This window comes from Lepidochelys kempii, chromosome 15 (genome assembly GCF_965140265.1).
Source record: "Lepidochelys kempii isolate rLepKem1 chromosome 15, rLepKem1.hap2, whole genome shotgun sequence".
Taxonomy (NCBI): domain Eukaryota; kingdom Metazoa; phylum Chordata; order Testudines; family Cheloniidae; genus Lepidochelys; species Lepidochelys kempii.
Window position 1 is genome coordinate 902,470 of NC_133270.1, and position 21,816 is coordinate 924,285.

At 48.8% G+C, this 21,816-nt stretch overlaps 2 protein-coding genes across 2 annotated transcripts in view; one reads left to right on the forward strand and one right to left on the reverse strand.

Moving 5' to 3' along the window:
* Window positions 1-1,557: 1,557 nt before the first annotated feature.
* Window positions 1,558-11,156, forward strand: LIF (LIF interleukin 6 family cytokine). The gene is made up of 3 exons (XM_073312514.1): window positions 1,558-1,632; window positions 5,572-5,750; window positions 6,887-11,156. Exons 1-3 carry the CDS (start codon window positions 1,614-1,616, stop codon window positions 7,322-7,324), a joined length of 636 nt encoding a protein of 211 aa, XP_073168615.1. The 5' UTR covers window positions 1,558-1,613; the 3' UTR covers window positions 7,325-11,156.
* A 94-nt stretch (window positions 11,157-11,250) lies between these two features.
* Window positions 11,251-21,816, reverse strand: part of HORMAD2 (HORMA domain containing 2) — a 107,831-nt gene continuing 97,265 nt past the window's right edge. Inside the window, exon 12 of the transcript XR_012155165.1 lies at window positions 11,251-11,532. The gene's annotated coding sequence lies outside the window, so the exon portion shown is untranslated. The remainder of the gene's footprint in view (window positions 11,533-21,816) is intronic.

A 21,816-nucleotide genomic window follows, 5' to 3' on the forward strand; every position in this document is an offset into this window, starting at 1 on the left:
GCTCAGGCTGCTGGTGTGAACAGGATATAAACTTGTTAGAACTGCTTCCGGGCTTGAGCATGGCTTTAAAAAATCACTTTAACCCCGTTATGCCCTATCCACACCTTACAGCACAGCTGTGTTCAAGGGCAATTGTGCTTCTTTGATGTCATTGGGGCTGTATTGCTGGCCACCAGCCAAGGAGCCCAGCCCTGTGTGTTCAGACAGCATCCACGAGGCGGAGCTGACTCAGAAAAGGAGCCAAAGTGGGAATTGAGGAGGAGGGGATTTCAGCATACCCCCCAGTGTTGCAGCTGGAAATTAAACTGCATCTTCCTGAGCAGGCTTAGCAGCCAGCCTGAGCACACACTGCAAGGGAGCATCCCGGGGCAGATGGCTCTTGTGTTTCTTGCAGTGCTAATATAATAAAATCAACCCGGCCTTGAACCAAATGCGGGGTCTGAGTCCACAACCTACAGAGTTAGAAGCATGAGCTGCTGCGACCAGAACTAAAGGGTTAACGCCCTTCACTGTCAACAGCACAGCAGGGCTAGTGGAAAATTTTCCATCAAAACTATTTTCTGCCAGGAAATTTGGTTTTCAGCCTAATGAAGATTTTTAATGAAAAGCGTTCACTGTCTGTAAAAGATGTTAAAACCCCCAATGCCTGGGACCAGAAACACTTTCCTGTGGAGCAAGATGGCTGTTACAAAGAGCCAGCCCTGAACCCCTAACAGCAGGTGGGCTAGTTTCCATGTCAAGTTCAAATCCATAAGCCTGCCATAGGCTGTTGTCACACTCAGGAGTGTGCAGTGAAGTGACCCAGGACTTGCCTACAACAGCCCGGCACGGAACGCCTCATTCACGAGCCCACTGCAGCACATCAACTGCTTGAGCTGGCAGAGAATTCCCAAGTGATTGCAGCCATGTTCGAGACCATGACACACAGCCGAGCAGTTGCAATTCCATCCCTTTCTCCCTCCCTGATTCATGTAAATGTCTATTTTGTAACATCCCCTCCCACTTAAATACTTTCCCGGCCAGCATGACCTTTGGTTTCATTCAGTGTTAGCTCTCACCCTGGCTATTTTCTAAATGAGACAGTCCCGGTGCTCTACCTATGCATTACACAGCATCTGAAATTATGAAAAGCAACTGTTGGGGGGAAACCACCAGCAGGGGAGGTGGGAGGTGAAAGTACTTTCTAAGGAAGAAGACTCACCCTCAGGAAACTGCAGCACTTTTCCCTGGGTGAGTCGCAGTATTGTCCTATGAACGTAGGCAGAATTTTTTTTCTGGAGTCAGTTTGCAAATTCATGGGTTTTCCTTTAATCAACCCATCTCTGCTTCAAACAATTCCAGAATGAAGCATTCAGTAAAACCACAGCATGATGACCTCAACTTTATCACAAAAACTTACTTAGAAATAACCATTCACTGTTTCCAAACTGATCGCTACTTCCTGATTGTTAGTTTGAATGAATCTGCCTAACTTCTTCCCCCCCCCTCCACCTCTTTCTTACAACACAGACTGTATATAAACCAGTGAAATCCCCCAGTATGAACATGAATTTCTGAAAACTCCTTCTGTCAACATCAATCTCTGTTAAGTTGCTCCTGGGATACAGCTCAAAATGAAGTTCATTCCAGCAGGTAAAACCATCTTTGTCAAACCTATTTGATTTTTTTTAAACGTTGCTGATTTTGAAGCAATCAGTCACACCGTTTGTCTGAGACTCTGCTGTTTGGCGCAGAGAGAAACCCTTAAGAAACTTTTTCCCTAGTCTTAGCATCTCTGGGAATTGGCAGTAAAAAGCAAACATGGCTCGCTGGCATATTTCCACCAACATCTGGCAATTTATACCTCTAAATTCTTCCAAAGCGTTGTTGAATTCTTTTGGGTCTCTCGCTGCTGAGAAACACTGGTAACTCTTGTTTAATTAGATTTTTGAAAAATCAGAGAAATAAGGAAGTTGCCAAGTGCAAAATGTTTTTGCATTGAACAGATTAGAGTAGAGCTTATCTAAAGGATAGGCACTGAAGCCAGAATGTTGTTCTCGTGGCCTGAGTACAAGTCATGTCTATGTGAAGTGTTGTAGGATAGATTGCGCTATGCAAACCAGTGCAATAGGGAGAAAAGAGTTTTAAGGGTTTTAAACAGAGCAGGCAGCATGGCCCACTGGCTGGTGCACTTGGCTGTGACTCAGGAGAGCTGGCTTCTAGTCCCAGCACTGCCACCTGGCCTCATGAGTGCCCTTGGACAAATCACTGTGCCTAAGTTTTCCTCTCTGTGAAATGGGGATAATGGCAGTGAGTGCCACCTTAAAGCACGTCAAGATCTAATAAGAATGAAGCTACAGGAGAGCAAGGTATTACTGAGGTCCTGGGCTAGAGAAACTGAATGAGATTGCGAGTTAATATTAATTCAGTGGTGAATGTCACAAGCCACCTCAGCACTGCTGGGCTCTCTGACAGTCCCAGAGCTGAAATATGCATGGGAGGAAATTGCATAGTACTTGTCCACACCAGACCATGTTCCTCCCCACTGAGAGTTTAATTACATCAGGGAGGACATTGGCTGTGTCCTTTGCTCTCCATCCTCCTTTGCTTTCCCTGAAAATGCCCTTGTCCCAAACATGATCACTGCTATGTGAGTGATTGCAACACAGAAGGGAAGTCCTGTCAGTTGCAATGTACAAATTAGGGCACAGATGCTGCTACAGCAAGTGTAAATAAAGTAATTATTGTATGACTTGTGACCTGCAGCGATTCTGAGGTTCTGACAAGTGTGGACAACTTCAGAGTTTGTCAGATCCCAAGAACTATGTGGTTTTTCAGCAGCTGCATTGCGACATTGCTTGTTGAACTGGCTGTCTCTAGGCCCAATCGGCAAAGAGGTTGAGTATCTTCTACTTTGCACAGGATCAGGCCCTTAAGACACTATGCTCCATAGAACCTGAATAGTGTAATTTTTCTCCCTCGCTGTGCAGTTTATAGCATGGGACGGCGGGGGTCAGGACCCCAGGTTCTAGCTATCCAGCTCTGCCACTGCCTTGCTGGGTGACCTTGGTTGTGTCACTCTGTGACTCAGTTTCCCCATCTGTAAAGTGGGGATGATAAGGTTTACCTGTCTTTGTAAAGGGCTTTGGGATCCTTGGATGAAAAGCACCATGTAAGTGCCAAGGATTATTATTCATAATAATAATTCATAACAGCACCATTACCACGTGATACTATTCCCAAACGGCAGCATATTAATCTCTGGGCTGCATGGGCCGATAGAGAACAAGCAGGAATGTCCAGGGGTTGAAACAGAGAGGGAAAGGATACACAGCTCATCTTTCATAACATCCTGACCTAACTCTGCTGTGTTCCACTGTGACACACTAGGTGGCGCTGTGGCCGGCTTGTGGCTGTGTGCGGAGCTGGTGGGTACCCCAGGCAGTGAGGGGCCGGGTGTGTGCGGTGTGTGGGGGGAGGTAGTTGGAGTCTCAGCCCAAAGACAATGCCTCAGCCTGGTAATATCATCAGATGCAAGATTAGGCTCCTGCTATTATTAGCTATTCATTTTACAGTAGGGCTTACAATAATGACATCTTACACCCAAGACCAGGGCCCCTTTGTACTAATCTCTGCCCCAAAGAGCTCACAGTCTAAACAGACAAGAGGGCAGACGAAACTGAGGCACAGAGAGTGACACTGACTTGCCCTAGATCACCCAGAGGCAAAGGTAGGTTTAGAAACCAGGGGTGAGATCCTGGGAACATCAATGACAAAACCCCTGTTGATGTCCCTAGGGCCAGGCTGTCACCCCAGGTTTCCAATCCGGCTAGGCCACACTGACTCCTGTGAGTGCAACTGGGAACCTGTGATTTTGACACATGACTGCAGGCACTGATGCTTCCTGCATCCGCTCCCATTAACCCATGATGGGGCTGCCTCTCATGCAAGATGGCTAAGCTGCGAGGGAGAGGTGGAATCTTTGCCTATGGGGCCATACCAGGGAGGGGAACCCGAATCAGTGCCCAGTGAGAGACAGGCCAGCAGGCAGTGATGCAGCACACAGCTGATTGCCGATCACCAGCAGGCCACCTCCCGGGTGGGGAGGATCAGGAACTCAAGGGAAGACAAGAGCTCACCTTGGTGTGGAGAGGGGCTAGAAAAAAGATTCTGCTTGAAGAATAATAGCACTGTGTCTTTAAATGTGTAGCAGGCAGCCAGGTTGGGGCAGGCCCAGGAAAGGTCCTAGGCAGAAACCCTACAGTGAATCAGAGAGAGAGAAGCTTAAGGGATAATGCCAACCTCCTACGTCTAATAAAGCTGCTTGTGGAGTGTGAGAAGAGAACAGCTGGTTCTGGGATTCTTTACTGTTGTCGTATGACAGGGGCTGGGGGAATCAATGCTCCACTTGGACTCAGCCTGGTTGGCCAGCCCCATCCATAACCCAGGTCTATCCGTTCTGCTGCGTGTCAGCAGCTTCTCCTACTAGGGATTCAAACCAGCATTTTTTCAAGAATGCTCACGGGTCTGGGGGGCAGGTCCTAGCGCTTATCATCAGTAGACGGCAAAGCAGCTTGTATTATTATCCCCACTTCACAGAAGGGGAAACTGAGAAACTTGTTCATGGCCACCCAGCAGGTAAGGGGTAAAGCTGGGAATAGAACTCAAATATCTTAAGTCCTAAGCTACAGTGCTAGCCACTAGACCACCCTTCCTTTTAGATGACCCCTTGGAAATACCTCAGTTGGCCACTATCAAAACTCTGATCAATTTCGACAACACAAGCCTGGAAAATGGGCACAAAACCCACACCCAACCCTGCCCCTTGCTTTGCATGCTTGACTAAATCTGACAGGTAGTCATGGGCAGTTGCGAAACCTGGGGGAACACAAAAAGCTCCCAGAGGAAAGAAAAATGCAGTGGAATTCCTGCTCCATTGCAGGGCAGGGCTGAGCCGGGGGCAGTACTCAGGCAGTGCTGGAGGATGCAGACAGCAGAGCATCGGGGGTTGGGGAGATGGGAAATAGGAATTTTCTTCTTAGCTACACTGGTAGAAGTGAGAAGAGAATATGGCCCCTAGGACAACCTCCAGCCCCTATCTACAGGAGCTACACCAGATACGTGGGCATGGGGGAGCAAAGGGAAGCTGGGTGCCAGCCGGATGGTTCATGGCAGGTGGGACGTTTCCTCTGCTTTATCAAAGAGCAGACCATGTGCCTCAGTGGCACGTAGTTCTGGCTGCAGTCCTGGTGCTAGCTGGCCTGGGAGGTGGAAATGTTCTTGGTCCCAGAGATCAGCTGCTCCAGCCCAGGCAATAGCTGGTTCCCTTCCTAGTGATCTGATACCCTAGAGAGATCCTGGCTGGAGGCAATGGGGGAGAGCTTCTTTTGATCCTCCTTTCCCTCCAGCATCGGCAAGATCAGGAACGCCTCGTGACTGAGGTGGTCCAATCCCCGTGACACTGGACACTTTCCCGGAGGAGATCTCAGAGCTCTCATCTGGCTGGGTGGGCACTGGACTCTGAAGTGAATGGCTCTGATGGCTGGTTCCCCGTGGCATCATCTCACCACTCCCACTTTCTTCTCTGCACAGGTGTTGTCCCCTTGCTGTTGATGATCCACTGCAAATTGGTGGTTGGCAAGGCACTGCCGGTGAACACCCCCAGCCCCATGTGCGAGAACATGAACTTGTGCAAACCCAATGTGGTCGAGCAGACCCGGAAACTAGTGGTGCTGCTCAATGCGACAGCTCCGGATCTCTTCAGCATCTACGTAAGTTCCCATTGGAGCCTCAGCTCCGCCTAGATTAAAATTGTGTGAGCTACTCAGGCAGGAGACAGGCCCGTCCTATTCGCCCCGCCGAGCTGCTCATCCCCAAGGACATTGCTTGGGGCAAGTGGAATGTGCTTTTTGCTAGAAACTCGAAGGAAGAGTTTACATAAAACTGGCAGGTGTTTGCTTGCCCTGTGCAGGACCTCGGGGACGAGCCATGGATATCAGCTGGGAATGCGGGTGCTCAGCACCTCTGAAAATCAGACCCTGCCCCGGATTTTCCCATCACAAATCTAGGGCGGGTGATGGAGCGCTGGCCTGCAGGGAGGGGTGCGGATTAGTGGGCTAGATTTTCAGGAGTGGAGTGCTGAGTTTAGATGCCAGCCTCAGCTGGGGAAAGCCATTGGTGGGTCACCTTCCAGCCCTTGGGGGGTTATGTTTCTATCACTCCTCCCCACTGCACGGTTCAGCACAGCTAATGGCTCCTGCTGTCCCTGTCCCAGCGGTGGATGGAGCAGGAGGGACTGCAAAGCAGGACCAAATTGCACTGGCAGGTGAGTTATTGGTGCAGTCGGGGGATGGCAGAGAAGAAGGACGGCCCAGTGGATTAGGCATGAGCCCAGACTTAGGAGACCTGCACTCTAATGCCTGTTCCCCGCAGCTGGCCTGTGTGATCTTGGTTGGGCAAAGGGCTCCAGGCCTTGGTTTTCCACACGCATGACAGACAGGGTATTAGCCCTGTAAATCCTTTGCAGACTGCCAGATGCTCGGGTGCTATGACCGGGGGGGCTAGAGAAGTACCTCACGAGAGGTGCCTCAGCTCTTACAGCATTGCCAACGACAAGGGTTCAACAGTCCTGCGTCAGGCTCTTGTTTACTGAGGTTTAGGAGCCTTTCGGGCACAATTGGGCCAAGTTTTCAAGCTTTTCTGCACAGCTAGGAGGGCTAGAAACCTTCTTGTTTAACGACAGCTGAGATTCTCGCAGGGCTCCAGGGACAGGGCTTTAAAACCCACCTAGCAGCGTGAGACGTGTGATAAAACAGTGAGTGGGGGAGGGCTGAAGGTGGGGCAGCGAGTGTGGGGGTGTGTGTGGCTGAGATTCCCTCGTCATTATTTCCCCTCCTGTCTCCCCCAGCTGGACTGCCAGGGCGACCCGTTCAGCAGCCACCTGGATGAACTCTGCAACGCCACCACCACCGACTTCCCTGCTTTCCAAGTGAACCGAACCAGCCACAAGAAGGAGATCATGGTGGCCTTGTACAAGGTCTTTGCCTTCCTGAACGCCTCGCTGGGCAACATCACCAGGGACCAGGAGGAGCTTAACCCCACAGCCAAGGAGCTGCTGGAGCGGCTCCACAACACCACCAAGACCACGCGGGGCCTGATCTCCAATCTGACCTGCCTGCTGTGCAACAAGTACAACGTCTCCCAGGTGGACGTCACCTACGGCAAGAGCAGTAAGGGCATGAACGTCTTCAAGAAGAAGCAGCAGGGCTGCCAGGTGCTGAGGAGGTACGTGCAGGTTGTCTCCCAGGCGGTACACGTCCTCCTACCTCACCTCTCGCAGGCATGAGCTGCCTGCCAGATGGACCCTGCTGCTGCCCCCTCGCCTGCTGGGCCTAGCTGCAGCGGGGTCAGTGCAGCGTGGCCGAGGTAAGCAGGGACCGGCAGGGAGTGAATCGGGGCGGAGAGGGCACATGACAACCAGCTACAGACTCCAAAGGGCGAGGAGGCATGATTGTCCTTTGGGCAGCCCTCTTGGTTTGGAAAGCCCCTGACCTTTAAGACACTTTCAGCTTTCAGGGAATTCATCCATCCAGTGGGGCTGCGGTGGCTCCCTGGCATGGGACTGGATCCCCCTTGACATCCGCCTCCATCCAGCCCTCTGCACCTCCGGACGCTTCCTTCACGGGTGGTTTATTATTAATGAGCCTTGTTTGCTTCCTATTTATTATCTCCCCCCAATCCCTTTTGTGCTATTGCTCCCCCCGCGCCTTTATTTATTTGAATGTTAATGAGGGTTGAGTTCTATCATGTTTGTCTGGTATTTTAATTGTGTCTTTATGATGCTGTTCAGTGCCCAAGTGCCTTAGGGATAGGGTGCGTTATGAATTACCTGAATTATTAGTCTGTGGGAGGCCGAATGGGCTGGAATTGAGACAAAGGACGGTTGGGCAAAAGACCAGAGAATGATGGCCCGGCAGCGAGAGGCGCCGGGCTGCAGAGCAGTCTGGCAATGGCCCTCATGGACGCACCATTTCTTGGGTTGCCAAAAAGCAGGATGGGGAAAGCAAGAGGGAAGGACATTGCCCTGGCCCCAGTGAGATGGACTGGGTAGCTCTTGTCCATCTTTGGGCCACCCTTTCCTCTGACTTCAAAGGGAAGTGAGCAGAGAGTTTGGTCCTTTGATTCTAGGAGGTTCTGCACTGCAGCTGGGAGTTGGGTTTCACTGCTTCCTCTTTGTCCCTCTCTAGCCCCCTCCCCCACTCGGGGCCTTTTTAAATCTTGATTAGAAACAAAGCTTTGGAACTGCTGGAGCCCCAGGCCTGTCGCAGGAGCCCAGGTGCTCTGTGAGACACACCTCCCGTACGGGTATAAAATCGCCAGTGGCAAGGATTTAAGAACAGGGTCTGCTCAGCTGAGTCCAGGTTCTGCAGTAATGGGCACCCTACAAGTTCTCCATTTCAGCCTAGAACCTGACTCTTTGGAGAGTGTCCCATGGGTTGGGCAAACTGTGGCATGCCCTTCTGTGAACCTGAGCGGAGGTCACATAGCTGCTGCAAAGTCCACACATTCAAGGCTGATGTTAGGGGGTAGCAAGCAGGGCAATGGCCCAGGGCCCTACACCACAGGGGGCCCCACATGGGGCAGCTCAGGCTTCAGCTTCTGAAATGTTGCAGAAATCCAATGTCTGAGCAGGTAAGGAAGTGGGGTGGGAACCCACTCCTGAGTTTCTGCCCTGGGCCCCAGTGAGTCTAACCCCATCCCTGCACACATTGTCTTTGTGAACGCCAGCATGAGACTCAGCCTTGCTCAGAGTTAACAAAGGAGAATGTCTCAGAGAGCAGGTCCAAAGCCCATTGAAATCCATAGGAATCGTTAATGGCTTCAGCTCATGCCAGGAGGCTGAGATTTTCCAGGTTGCCTAAGGACTATGGACACCCAATGGATGGTTTTGATAATCCCCTCCTGGCCTCTCCAGTCACACAGGCTTCCCCTTGTGTCCACACGGAAAGGGAACACCCCTCAGATCTCTCTGCCCTGGCTCCCCCTTGTGCACTATACACCACATGGCAAATACAGTCTTGCAGGCTCCTGGATTCCTTCCTGGCTTATTTTCAAAGCGGCAACCTTTCTATCATAGGGCTGAACCATTCGGGGGCAGGCCTTGGGGTGCTTTTAAATCCAGTGAGTGAGTTTTCTCACAACATTTCACTTAAAACAGAAACCAAAACTCCCTATCAAACTCAGTACCAACTTCCACCATGGCAGATGCTTGGTTTTTGAGATGCTTTTCCTCTTTGTGGAGGAAGAGGGTCTGTTTCTAAAGGAAGATATCAAGAGATGGGTTACTGGAAAACCAGAACCATTTAGCTCATTCTCCCCATCACACTCCTCCAAAAAAAGTGTCTGGGATCAGATAAAATGAGACCTGGATTTGAACTACCAGGATCTTGACAAAACCTACAGCAGCCCTAGTTTTGCCTGTCTCTGTAAGATACTCAGAGCATCTGGAAGGAGCTAAAGGACACAGCTGATCTGTGTGATCTTCAGCTCAAGATTGGGTGTCCTTTTAAAAGATCTCCTCTAGTTCAACCTCAAGGAATTGGAGTCAATGCTGGATGAATCAGATGGCTTGTGTTAGGCAGGAGGTCAGATTAGATGATCATAACAGTCTCTTCTAGCCTTAAAATTTAATATAGTGAATTTCTTATTTATGGCCCATAACAATTAGAAGTGGGGAGTTGGACAGAACCATTGCACTACCTGAGCAATCTTGTAAACTCCCATCTATTTGTATTTCCTTGTTGTTACTTGCACACAGTATTAAGGCACTTGTCAGGTGAGTGAAAGGTGTGGTTACTTTGAAACAGACAGACTCTCTCTTCTGCACTGACATCTTCCACGCAGCTGGCTCTGCAAACTTGATTATTTACTGTGCATGGCTTGGGCTGTCAAACCAGAATGATGAGAAAGGCACTCCAATCGAAAGGCAGTTGCAAGGGGTGGAGGTGGGGGAGGGTGGGTGTTGAGGTGCTGGTTGGCCAGCTACCATTTTGGATCATTCTCCCCAAACCCAAGCAGCTGGGGGAGGGAACCCATAGTTTAAAAGGCCAAATATCACGGTTTTTGTTAAATCTTCACTTACATTTTCAGTGACTTCACCCCTGTAGTGAGGAAAAGGGCTTTTCTCATCATGAAGGGGCTTAGGCCACTGTGAATGTAATTAATAGTCCTTATAAAGGGCTCTGTGTCATGTCTAGATGAGCTATTGGAAGTCTCAAGGGGAAGACAATAACACTGGTTCTCTCGAGGCAGCCGGGCTCTGGTGTCCTTATCACAAGTCAGTGGCCCCCCCGTAGAGTTAGGAGCTGACCAGCGCGGGTAAATCTGGCAGCCTTGGTTCCCCTTTTACTCTACTGTAAATCAGCAGTGACACCAGTTCAAGCAGGGCAAGCAGGAGGGAACCAGGTCTATTAGCTAACGGACCCTCATGGTCTCCCAGCAGCAGACAAGGTTTGTATTCTCATTCACCTCGTTTTACAGATGGTGAAACTGAGGCAGCACAATTTCAGCCTCTGCTTTTGGGAGTCCGACTTGAGACACCGAGAACCTGGTTTTCAGAGGTACTGGAACACGAGTACAACTGCAGGTGAAGTCAGGGGATTTCCAGCACCTCTGAAAATCAGGGCTGGGTGCCTCCGGCTAGGCACAAATATCTTTCATTCTAACCCCCTCCATCAAAGTGCACTTTAAAGGCTGTATCACAAATATTCTTATACTGACAGATGAATTCTGTATCCAGACCACAGAATTAGCTGTCTAGTAGATTCAGCCCAGAGCTGGGAGTAAAGAGAGCCCAAGTTCTAATCCCAACTGGACTGATCTGCATGACCTAGTTGCTGTAGCTCTGTGGACTCTGTTTCCACTGTTCCTTACATTCGTGCAAATCACAGTTTGCACCTCTGCAGTGGGCTCAGACTCCATATGGCTTTGCTGTGCAAGAGGCCATACCTCACAGGGACGTTGTGAGGCTATTTAATATTTGGTGACATGAGTGCTAATGATGATGACATGCAAAACTATTGATGTGCTCCATGGTGACAGGGTAGTCTGGGTGTGTCACGGCGTCTGTGTGTCTGTAAAGCCTTATGGGAAGGTATGCTCCATGCCACATATTTGACAGGACTTTTAATAAATAATAATAATAATAATAATATAATAATAATATATTGTATGATATTTAAATATTTATTTTTATACTTTTTAGAATGTCTTTTTTACAATAAATATTCTGAAACAGTCTCTTTTTTCCCTGTGGTTTTCTTAGCACTCCCCTGTTGTGTTACATTTGTTACCTCTGGTCTTTCCCCAAACTGCAGTAATTGTAGAGCTGCGAATGCATCTTGTGCAATGTTGCATCTCAGCAATGCTGGATCAGTTTCTCTGGAAGCCATTTCATTATGATCTCGAGCCGAAGGCCACCGAAGTCCATGGGCATCTTTCTAGCCTTTGGAGCAGGTCCTCGGAGTCAGATTTTCAAGTGTTCAGCACCCACAACTGGGGCAGAATTTAAAAAGTGCTCAACATGGGGGAATATTCCCCATGGCCTGGCCCCTGAATAGGGGCTGTAAAAGTTTCACATCCTCCCCCAGATGGGCACATGCTGGGGGCAGGGCAGAGGCTGGAGGGGGCATGCACTAGGTCATTCTTGGCAGCACCAGTGACCTTAGGCAGCCTGGGGGAGGCTTAGAACTGCTCCAGTTGCCTACATTTAGTTGGGGATCGGTCCTGCTTTGGGCAGGGGGTTGGACTAGATGACCTCCTGAGGTCCCTTCCAACTCTGTTATTCTGTGATTCTATGAAATTACACCAGGAGCTCTTGCAGACCCTGAAGCAGCTGGAAACCCAAGGGTCCAAGTGGCATAAAGCCACCTTTATCCTCCCTGTGTATCCAAGGGTTGGCAGGATCAGGCCCTTATCAGCTCTTCAGGAATGGGACCATGGGGCTGAAATCACTGGGGGCAGAGCTGAGCTTGGCACAGGAGCGGGCTGTTAGACAGCTGGCCACATGCCACCTCTGCACCACTATGTTGGGAGCCATGTCGTCCCTCAGTGAGATTAGAACATCCAGAGCTGCTGCCCTAACCTATGTCCAGTTGCTCACAGTCCAACAGACCTTTGCAACAGCTGGAAATAGCCAGAGAGTAGCTCTGGCCACACCCCCTTTCCTCTAGGACCACCCCTGTGCCAGAAGCCGCAGCAGTGGGTTGCAGAGTTGCTGGCCCCTCTATGCCTGCCAGGACTCCCGCAGGCTGGGCAAGGCCCCAGAGGGCACCGAACGCATTGTGGCAGCTTTGCGGCTTCTTTACGCCGTCAGAGGCGGTGTAAGCACTCCGGGACACCGATGAGCTTCGGTGCAGGAAGCAGCTGGCGTACTGCTGGCATTCCACAAATAATGCTGATGCCAAGGGGTGGCTGCACAGCCGGGGAGGCCACAGGTGTTACAAAGCCCACAGGCCAGTGAGGAGAAACAAACCAAATCAGATTTAACAAAAATAAAAAATAACCACCTCAAAGGCTCCAGTCCCACCTTGGAGAGGTTCATAAAAGTCTAACTACACCCAGACCGCCTAACTTTCAGACAGAACAACGATCTTGTGCTGGCCAATAAAATGGGATTGTATCAGTTAACAAGAGGGTGATTATGAGCACAGTTGAGCAGGGTGATGAAACCCTCCTCCAGAGCCCCTGGGGCTCCAGCCAAGCCTCCCAGGCATGAGACAAAGCGGATGAGCTAACATCCTGTTTGATCATCCCTCATGTCTCGGAGGAGCACAAAATCTCTCTCTCTTAATAACATGCCCCTTCAGGTTGTTCAGCCCAGGCTTTACAATCATAATTGCTCAGGCACACATCTGTAAAGGCTGCCATCCAACCCAGAGCCATGCGAAGTCATTTATTCTTTGGCAGCCTCTGCAACTTCATCAATGCCCCGTGGCTCTCTTGCTGTTCTCAGAGAGCTGGCTGCTCTGTGTTACTACCAGCCTCCGTGGGTGGCAAGGAGCAACTCCCCACTGTGCCATAGCACGAGGATTTGGGGATGCAGGGGATTTTGGCATTTATGAATTTGCTTTGAAACCAATTTGAAACCAAAGCAAATTTACCAACGTTTTCCAGTAAGCCGGAGATCCCCAAAAATGTTTCAGAAACACCAAAATATGGGTTCTTGAAACAAAATATGATAGGACATTCTAGTTAGCAGCCATGAAACTGACAAGAATGTCAATTTCACTTAGCAGCTCTGCTGCAGCTGGGCCTTTCTGGGCTGGCAGGCTCCCCACTGGGGCTCCCAGGGAGGCTACCATGGAGTGCGGAGCCTGCCAGCCCCCTGAGTTCTGGCTCCAGTTGAGGGTCCAGGGGCTGGCAGGTGTGGATCCTAAAACACTGGTGGGTTTCCATAAAGCTGCCTGTATTTGGCAAACTTTTTATCAAATATGTAATAGATCCAGCAAAATATTTTGCTAAAACAGAATTTTCCCAATGACACCATATTTCATCAGAAAATTTCCAACCTGTTCTAGTTATAGACCTTTTACCACAAATAACCACTGGAGATTCTCTTTTCTGGTGGTTGGGACCTATGCTTTGGGAGCTGGGGAGATCCGAGTCTACTTCTTCAGTCCCTATGAAGCCTAGTGATGCTTGTAAATTCCTAGATAGCCATGGATTAGTTACTATATGAAGGAGGAGAGGAAGGATGGACTCATGGTGAGTGCTCTGTCTTGAGCCCAGGTCTCTCAAGTCCCTGCTCTGCTGCAGACTTCTGTGCAGTCTCAGGGAAATCATCTACCCTATCCGTGCCTCAGTTTCCCAGCTGTAAAATGCACATAATAACCATGCCATCGTGGGGGAAATGGGTTGTAAAGATAGACACACAAAAGGTTATGGGTGCTCAGAGGGGACAAAAAGATAAAAAGAAAGAGGGGGCTACCAAACAGAAACTTACTTTGTATTTGGTTTTACGTTTACAAAGAGATGCCCCAGCCCAGGCTCTAGACCTAAGCAGCAGTCAGCAGACTGCTCACCACACTTAGCTTCCAAAGGAGAAGTGGTTCAGTTTTCCTGTCTTCCAGCACAAATTTCTGATTCAATCTTAATGCACAGCAGTGGCCTAGGCAGCCACTGGATCCCTATAAAGAACAGGAGGACTTGTGGCACCTTAGAGACTAACCAATTTATTTGAGCATAAGCTTTGAAGTGAGCTACAGCTCACTTCATCGGATGCATTCAGTGGAAAATACAGGGGGAGATTTATATACACAGAGAACATGAAACAATGGGTGTTACCATACACACTGTAAGGACAGTGATCACTTTAAAGATGAGCTACTACCAGCAGGAGAGTGGGGGGGGAAGGTTTGTACTGATAATCACTAAAAAGGTTTCCCTCCTCCCTCCCCTCCTCTCCTGCTATCCTGCTGGTAGTAGCTCATCTTTAGTGATCACTCTTCTTACAGTAAAAAGAAAAGGAGTACTTGTGGCACCTTAGAGAATAACCAATTTATTTGAGCATAAGCTTTCGTGAGCTACAGCTCACTTCATCAGATGCATAAAGTGGAAACTGCAGTGAGGATGTTTTATACACACAGACCATGAAAAAATGCGTGTTTATCACTTCAAAAGGTTTTCTCTCCCCCCACCCCACTCTCCTGCTGGTAATAGCTTATCTAAAGTGATCACTCTCCTTACAGTGTGTATGATAATCAAGGTGGGCCATTTCCAGCCCAAATCCAGGGTTTAACAATTCTTACAACTACAATACCCACCTGCTGAAGTGAAGGAACAGATTGACAGAGCCAGAAGAGTACCCAGAAGTCACCTACTACAGGACAGGCCTAACAAAGAAAATAACAGAACGCTGCTAGCCATCACCTTCAGCCGACAACTAAAACCCCTCCAGCGCATCATCAAGGATCTACAACCTATCCTGAAGGACGACCCATCACTCTCACAGATCTTGGGAGACAGGTCAGTCCTTGCCTACAGACAGCCCCCCAGCCTGAAGCAAATATTCACCAGCAACCACATACCAGTAGTGCTGGGCAGAGATGGACTCCACCTAATGAAGAGAGGGAAGAGCATCTTCGCAAGCATGCTGGCTAACCTAGTGAGGAGGGCTTTAAACTAGGTTCACCGGGGGAAGGAGACCAAAGCCCTGAGATAAGTGGGGAAGTGGGATACCGGGGGGAGGCACGAGCAGGAGCGCGTGAGAGGGGAGGGCTCCTGCCTCATACTGAGAAAGAGGGGTGATCAGCAAGTTACCTCAAGTGCCTATATACAAATGCACAAAGCCTGGGAAACAAGCAGGGAGAACTGGAAGTCCTGGCACAGTCAACGAATTATGATGTGATTGGAATAAAAGAGACTTGCTGGGATAACTCACATGACTGGAGTATTGTCATGGATGGATATAAGCTGTTCAGGAAGGACAGGAAGAGCAGTAAAGGTGGGGGAGTTGCATTGTATGTAAGGGAGCAGTATGACTGCTCAGAGCTCAAGTATGAAACTGCAGAAAAACCTGAGAGTCTCTGGATTAAAGTTTAGAAGTGTGAGCAACAAGGGTGATGTCATGGTGGGAGTCTGCTATAGTGCACCGGACCAGGGGGATGAGGTGGACAAGGCTTTCTTCCGGCAACTCGCAGAAGTTACTAGATTGCAGGCCCTGGTTCTCATGGGAGACTTCAATCACCCTGATATCTGCTGGGAGAGCAATACAGTGGTGCACAGACAATCCAGGAAGTTTTTGGAACGTGTAGGGGACAATTTCCTGGTGCAAGTGCTGGAGGAACCAACTAGGGGCAGAGCTCTTCTTGACCTGCTGCTCACAAACTGTGAAGAATTAGTAGGGGAAGCAAAAGTGGATGGGAACCTGGGAGGCAGTGACCATGAGATGGTTGAGTTCAGGATCCTGACACAGGGAAGAAAGGAGAGCAGCAGAATACGGACCCTGGACTTCAGAAAAGCAGGCTTTGACTCCCTCAGGGAACTGATGGGCCAGATCCCCTGGGAGAATAACATGAGGGGGAAAGGAGTCCAGGAGAGATGGCTGTATTTTAAAGAATCCTTATTGAGGTTACAGGGACAAACCATCCCGATGTGTAGAAAGAATAGTAAATATGGCAGGTGACCAGCTTGGCTTAACAGTGAAATCCTTGCTGATCTTAAATACAAAAAAGAAACTTACAAGAAGTGGAAGATTGGCCAAATGACCAGGGAGAAGTATAAAAATATTGCTCAGGCTCGCAGGAGTGAAATCAGGAAGGCCAAATCACAACTGGAGTTGCAGCTAGCAAGAGACGTTAAGAGTAACAAGAAGGGTTTCTTCAGGTATGTTAACAACAAGAAGAAAGTCAAGGAAAGTGTGGGCCCCTTACTGAATGAGAGAGGCAACCTAGTGACAGAGGATGTGGAAAAAGCTAATGTACTCAATGCTTTTTTTGCCTCTGTCTTCACAAACAAGGCCAGCTCCCAGACTGCTGTACTGGGCAGCACAGCATGGGGAGAAGGTGACTAGCCCTCTGTGGAGAAAGAAGCGGTTCGGGAATATTTAGAAAAGCTGGACATGCACAAGTCCATGGGGCCGGATGCGCTGCATCCGAGAGTGCTAAAGGAGTTGGCAGATGTGATTGCAGAGCCATTGGCCATTATCTTTGAAAATTCATGGTGATCAGGGGAGGTCCCAGATGACTGGAAAAAGGCTAATGTAGTGCCCATCTTTAAAAAAGGGAAGGAGGAGGATCCTGGGAACTACAGGCCAGTCAGCCTCACCTCAGTCCCTGGAAAAATCATGGAGCAGGTCCTCAAGGAATCAATTCTGAAGCACTTAGAGGAGAGGAAAGTGATCAGGAACAGTCAGCATGGATTCACCAAGGACAAGTCATGCCTGACTAATCTAATTGCCTTCTATGACGAGATAACTGGCTATGTGGATGAAAGGAAAGCAGTGGACGTGTTGTTCCTTGACTTTAGCAAAGCTTTTGACACGGTCTCCCACAGTATTCTTGCCAGCAAGTTAAAGAAGTATGGGCTGGATGAATGGACTATAACGTGGATAGAAAGTTGGCTAGATTGTCGGGCTCAACGGGTAGTGATCAATGGCTCCATGTCTAGTTGGCAGCCGGTATCAAGTGGAGTGCCCCAAGGGTCAGTCCTCGGGCCGGTTTTGTTCAATATCTTCATAAATGATCTGGAGGATGGTGTGGATTGCACCCTCAGCAAGTTTGCAGATGACACTAAACTGGGAGGAGAGGTAGATACGCTGGAGGGTAGGGATAGGATACAGAGGGACCTAGACAAATTGGAGGATTGGGCCAAAAGAAATCTGATGAGGTTCAACAAGGACAAGTGCAGAGTCCTGCACTTAGGACAGAAGAATCCCATGCACCGCTACAGACTAGGGACCGAATGGCTCGGCAGCAGTTCTGCAGAAAAGGACCTAGGGGTTACAGTGGACAAGAAGTTGGATATGAGTCAACAGTGTGCCCTTGTTGCCAAGAAGGCCAATGGCATTTTGGGCTGTATAAGTAGGGTCATTGCCAGCAGATCGAGGGATGTGATCGTTCCATTCTATTCGACACTGGTGAGGCCTCATCTGGAGTACTGTGCCCAGTTTTGGGCCCCACACTACAAGAAGGATGTGGAAAAATTGGAAAGCATCCAGCGGAGGGCAACAAAAATGATTAGGGGACTGGAACACATGATTTATGAGGAGAGGCTGAGGGAACTGGGGATGTTTAGTCTTCAGAAGAAAAGAAAGAGGGGGGATTTGATAGCTGCTTTCAACTACCTGAAGGGGGTTCCAAAGAGGATGGCTTCAGACTGTTCTCAGTGGTAGCAGATGACAGAACAAGGAGTAATGGTCTCAAGTTGCAGTGGGGGAGATTTAGGTTGGATATTAGGAAAATCTTTTTCACTAGGAGGGTGGTGAAACACTGGGATGCGTTACCTAGGGAGGTGGTGGAATTCTGATATTCTGATATTCTATGATTCTATGATATGATACCACACAACAGAACCACTAACCCAGGAACCTATCCTTGCAACAAAGCCCGTTGCCAACTGTGCCCACATATCTATTCAGGGGACACCATCATAGGGCCTAATCACATCAGCCACACGATCAGAGGCTCGTTCACCTGCACATCTACCAGTGTGATCTATGCCATCATGTGCCAGCAATGCCCCTCTGCCATGTACATTGGTCAAACTGGACAGTCTCTACGTAAAAGAATAAATGGACTAAATGGAATAAATGGCGGGGGGGAGGGATAGCTCGGTGGTTTGAGCATTGGCCTGCTAAACCCAGGGTTGTGAGTTCAATCCTTGAGGGGGCCACTTAGGGATCTGGGGCAAAAATTGGGGATTGGTCCTGCTTTGAGCAGGGGTTGGACTAGATGACCTCCTGAGGTCCCTTCCAACCTTGATATTCTATGATTCTATGATTCTATGACACAAATCAGATGTCAAGAATTATAACATTCATAAATCAGTCGGAGAACACTTCAATCTCTCTGGTCACGTGATTACAGACATGAAAGTTGCGATATTACAACAGAAAAACTGCAAAACCAGAGTCCAGCGAGAGACTGTTGAATTGGAATTCATTTGCAAATTGGATACAATTAACTTAGGCTTGAATAGAGACTGGGAGTGCATTATGCCTATGCATTATGCAAGGTAATCTATTTCCCCTTGTTTTTTCCTACCTCTCCCCCCCCACCCCACTGTTCCTCAGACGTTCTTGTTAAACCCTGGATTTGTGCTGGAAATGGCCCACCTTGATTATCATACACATTGTAAGGAGAGTGATCACTTTAGATAAGCTATTACGAGCAGGAGAGTGGGGAGGGGGGAGAGAAAACCTTTTGAAGTGATAAACACGCATTTTTTCATGGTCTGTGTGTATAAAACATCCTCACTGCAGTTTCCACTTTATGCATCCGATGAAGTGAGCTGTAGCTCACGAAAGCTTATGCTCAAATAAATTGGTTATTCTCTAAGGTGCCACAAGTACTCCTTTTCTTTTTGCGAATACAGACTAACGGCTGCTACTCTGAAATCTGGATCCCTATAGAAACTCGTGCTTCCTAAAGGACTCAGGCCTGCAGCCTGAACTCAGAATGACTTGCAGGACTCAAGCCCAGGCATATCCGGGCCCAGCTCCTCACCCTGGTTTCAGTTCATCATTTTAGAAACACTGAGTCAGCCAAAAGCAGATAACAACATTTTATGATCCTACTGAAAGATAAAGCAGCACTAATCAGTGTGGCAAAACTTCCTGGTGCAAAGCAGAAGCAGGAGTCCTGGCCTTCCATGGTCACCCCGGTGACCTGCTCTCTCCTCATCACTCTGCAGAGGCAAATTGATGGCAGAAGGAAATATGTCTCCTGCCATGCCACAAGCATGTTCGGCCAGCTCCGCCCCTAATACCGATGGATCCTGGACCTGACCCAAAGGCCTTATAGTCAATGGGAGTCCTTCCACTGACATCAAATAGTTTTAGATCTGGCTCAGAAAGTCACTTACTGTTGAAACATGAGATTTTCTTCAGGGGTTCACCAAACCTGGGAAACACTCACCATGGAATAGGCCACTGAGTGGGTCAAAGCATCAGACACAAGTGGAATGACTTAGCCCCAGAGAGAAGGAGTTCCAGTTTAAATAATCGACTTGCCCTTTACTGTGGTTAAAGAAATCCCTATAGTCCACAGGTGCTGCTAGGCGGAAGTTACCCAGAAGAGAGGAGCAGGATCTTTTGAAAGATGTGATGTCAGATATGTGATGTCTGCCTGCAGAGAGGGCAATTATCGACTGGAGCCCCCTCCCCTACAGTGGGAGCAACTAGCCATTGGAACAACTCACCAAGGGATGTGGCTGGTCGCCTGCAGTCTCTGCAATGTTACTGGATGCCTTCTGAAACAACATGCTGTGTCTAGTTCACCCACAAGGTATTGGGCTTGATAATGTCACTTATTGAGTAGGTGAGAGCAATTCCCCAAGCTACAGGAGTCACTGAGTACAATTCTCTGGCCTGTGCTATACAGGAAGTCAGGCTAGATGATCCCTTCTGGCCTCACCATCTATGAATCTATACATGGGATTCTTCGGGCTTGGGTGGAGTTTTAGGGTTTTTCTTCCAGAGAGCCTGGCTCAAGCCAGAATCTGGCTTAAAACATGCCTGGGCTGTGGTGAGAATTAGATCTGGAACTGATCTCCATAACTTGGGATGGTCTTTAAGGGAATTTAAACCAGACCCCTGAATCTAAGCACCAACCACTGCTGGAAGGTTCTGATTTGAAAGAGATCATGGATCTGAAATTCACATAGCCAAGGACATGAAAACAAGATCTTAGTATTTTAAATATTCACCTGTTCCAGAGACATTAATTAATTAATTATTAATAATTATTATTGAGACCTCCAAATCAGAGGTCTCAATAATAGTCCTCTCCTGGAAGAAAGTGGACTGCTCTCTTCAGGTGATGGGGGAGTATCTGCCTTTCGTAGATGAGTTCAAGTATCTAGAGATCTTGCTCACAAGTGATGGCAAGCGGGAGCGCAAAATAACTGGTGGATTGGGGTGATGGCAGCAGTAATGCGGGTGCTGTACCGATCTGTGGTGGTGAAGTGGGAGCTGAGTTCTTGGACGAAGCTCTCAGTTTACAGGTCGCTCTACATCCCCATCCTCACCTATGGTCATGAACTTTGGGTAATGACCGAAAGGACGAGATGATGGGTACGAGTGGTAGAAATGAGGTTTCTCCGCAGAGTGGCTGGGCTTGCTCTCCGAGACAGGGTGAGGAGCTCGGCTATTGGGGAGGGCCTCGGAGTAGAGCTGCTACTCCTCCAGATCAAGAGAAGGTGGTTCAGGCACCTGATAAGGATGCTCCCAGGGAGGCTTCCATTGGAATTGTACCATCTCTGGGCTGGCCTGGGAACGCTGGGGAATCCCCCTGAAGGAGCTGGAATCTGTTTGCGGAGGAAAAGGTGGTCTGGACCTCCCTACTCTCCATGCTGCTGCCGTGACCCTCAGCAGGAAAAGTGTCGTAAAGGGAAAAGAAGAAGAAGATTATTATAGAGACAAGATGGGTGAGGCAAGATCTTTTACTGGACCAATTTCAGGTCAGACCAGAAGCAGAGCTCTGTGTAGCTTGAAAGCTCGTCTCTCTCACCAACAGAAATTGGTCCAATAAAAAACATTACCTCCCCCACCTTGTGTCTCCAATATCCCGGGACAGCATGGCTACCACAACACTATATAGGTCTTATTAGTACAGAAATTCCTTGAGACCCCAACCACGTCGGCGCCCCATTGTTCTGGGTGTGGAACACACATTTAGTGAGAGATGGGCCTCGCCCCACAGAACTTACAATCTTAAGTAAAGACACGATGTAACTGGCAAGCGAAACAAATAAATGGGCCTGAGGAGGAAGTGAGGGCAGAGCCTCAGTAATTCAGCATGTTTTACTTAGACTAGCTACATCTTAAGCATTTATTCTATCACAAAGAAGGGGACAGGACATCAGGAGTTGAAGGGAAATGTAGAAAACATGGGCTGGATTCTGCCTTTGTACAGGGGTTAATCAGGAGTAATTCCATCAAAGGTAAAGATAGATGTAACACTTATTGTGAGATCAGAAACAAGCCCTTTGGACTCATCCGAGATCGGTGTACAAAGCTTTCACAAGCGAGTGTTTAGACTCTTTGTAACGGAGACGGGCCTCAAAGCAATGACAGCAAGCAGCAGTGGGTAACGCTCAGCGAGAGTGCTGAAAACAGAG

What these genes read in the sequence shown, in the direction of transcription:
- LIF (XM_073312514.1), top strand. An exon ending in CGGATCTCTTCAGCATCTAC is followed by an intron (nt 5,751 to 6,886) that starts GTAAGTTCCCAT and finishes TGTCTCCCCCAG; the next exon opens with CTGGACTGCCAGGGCGACCC.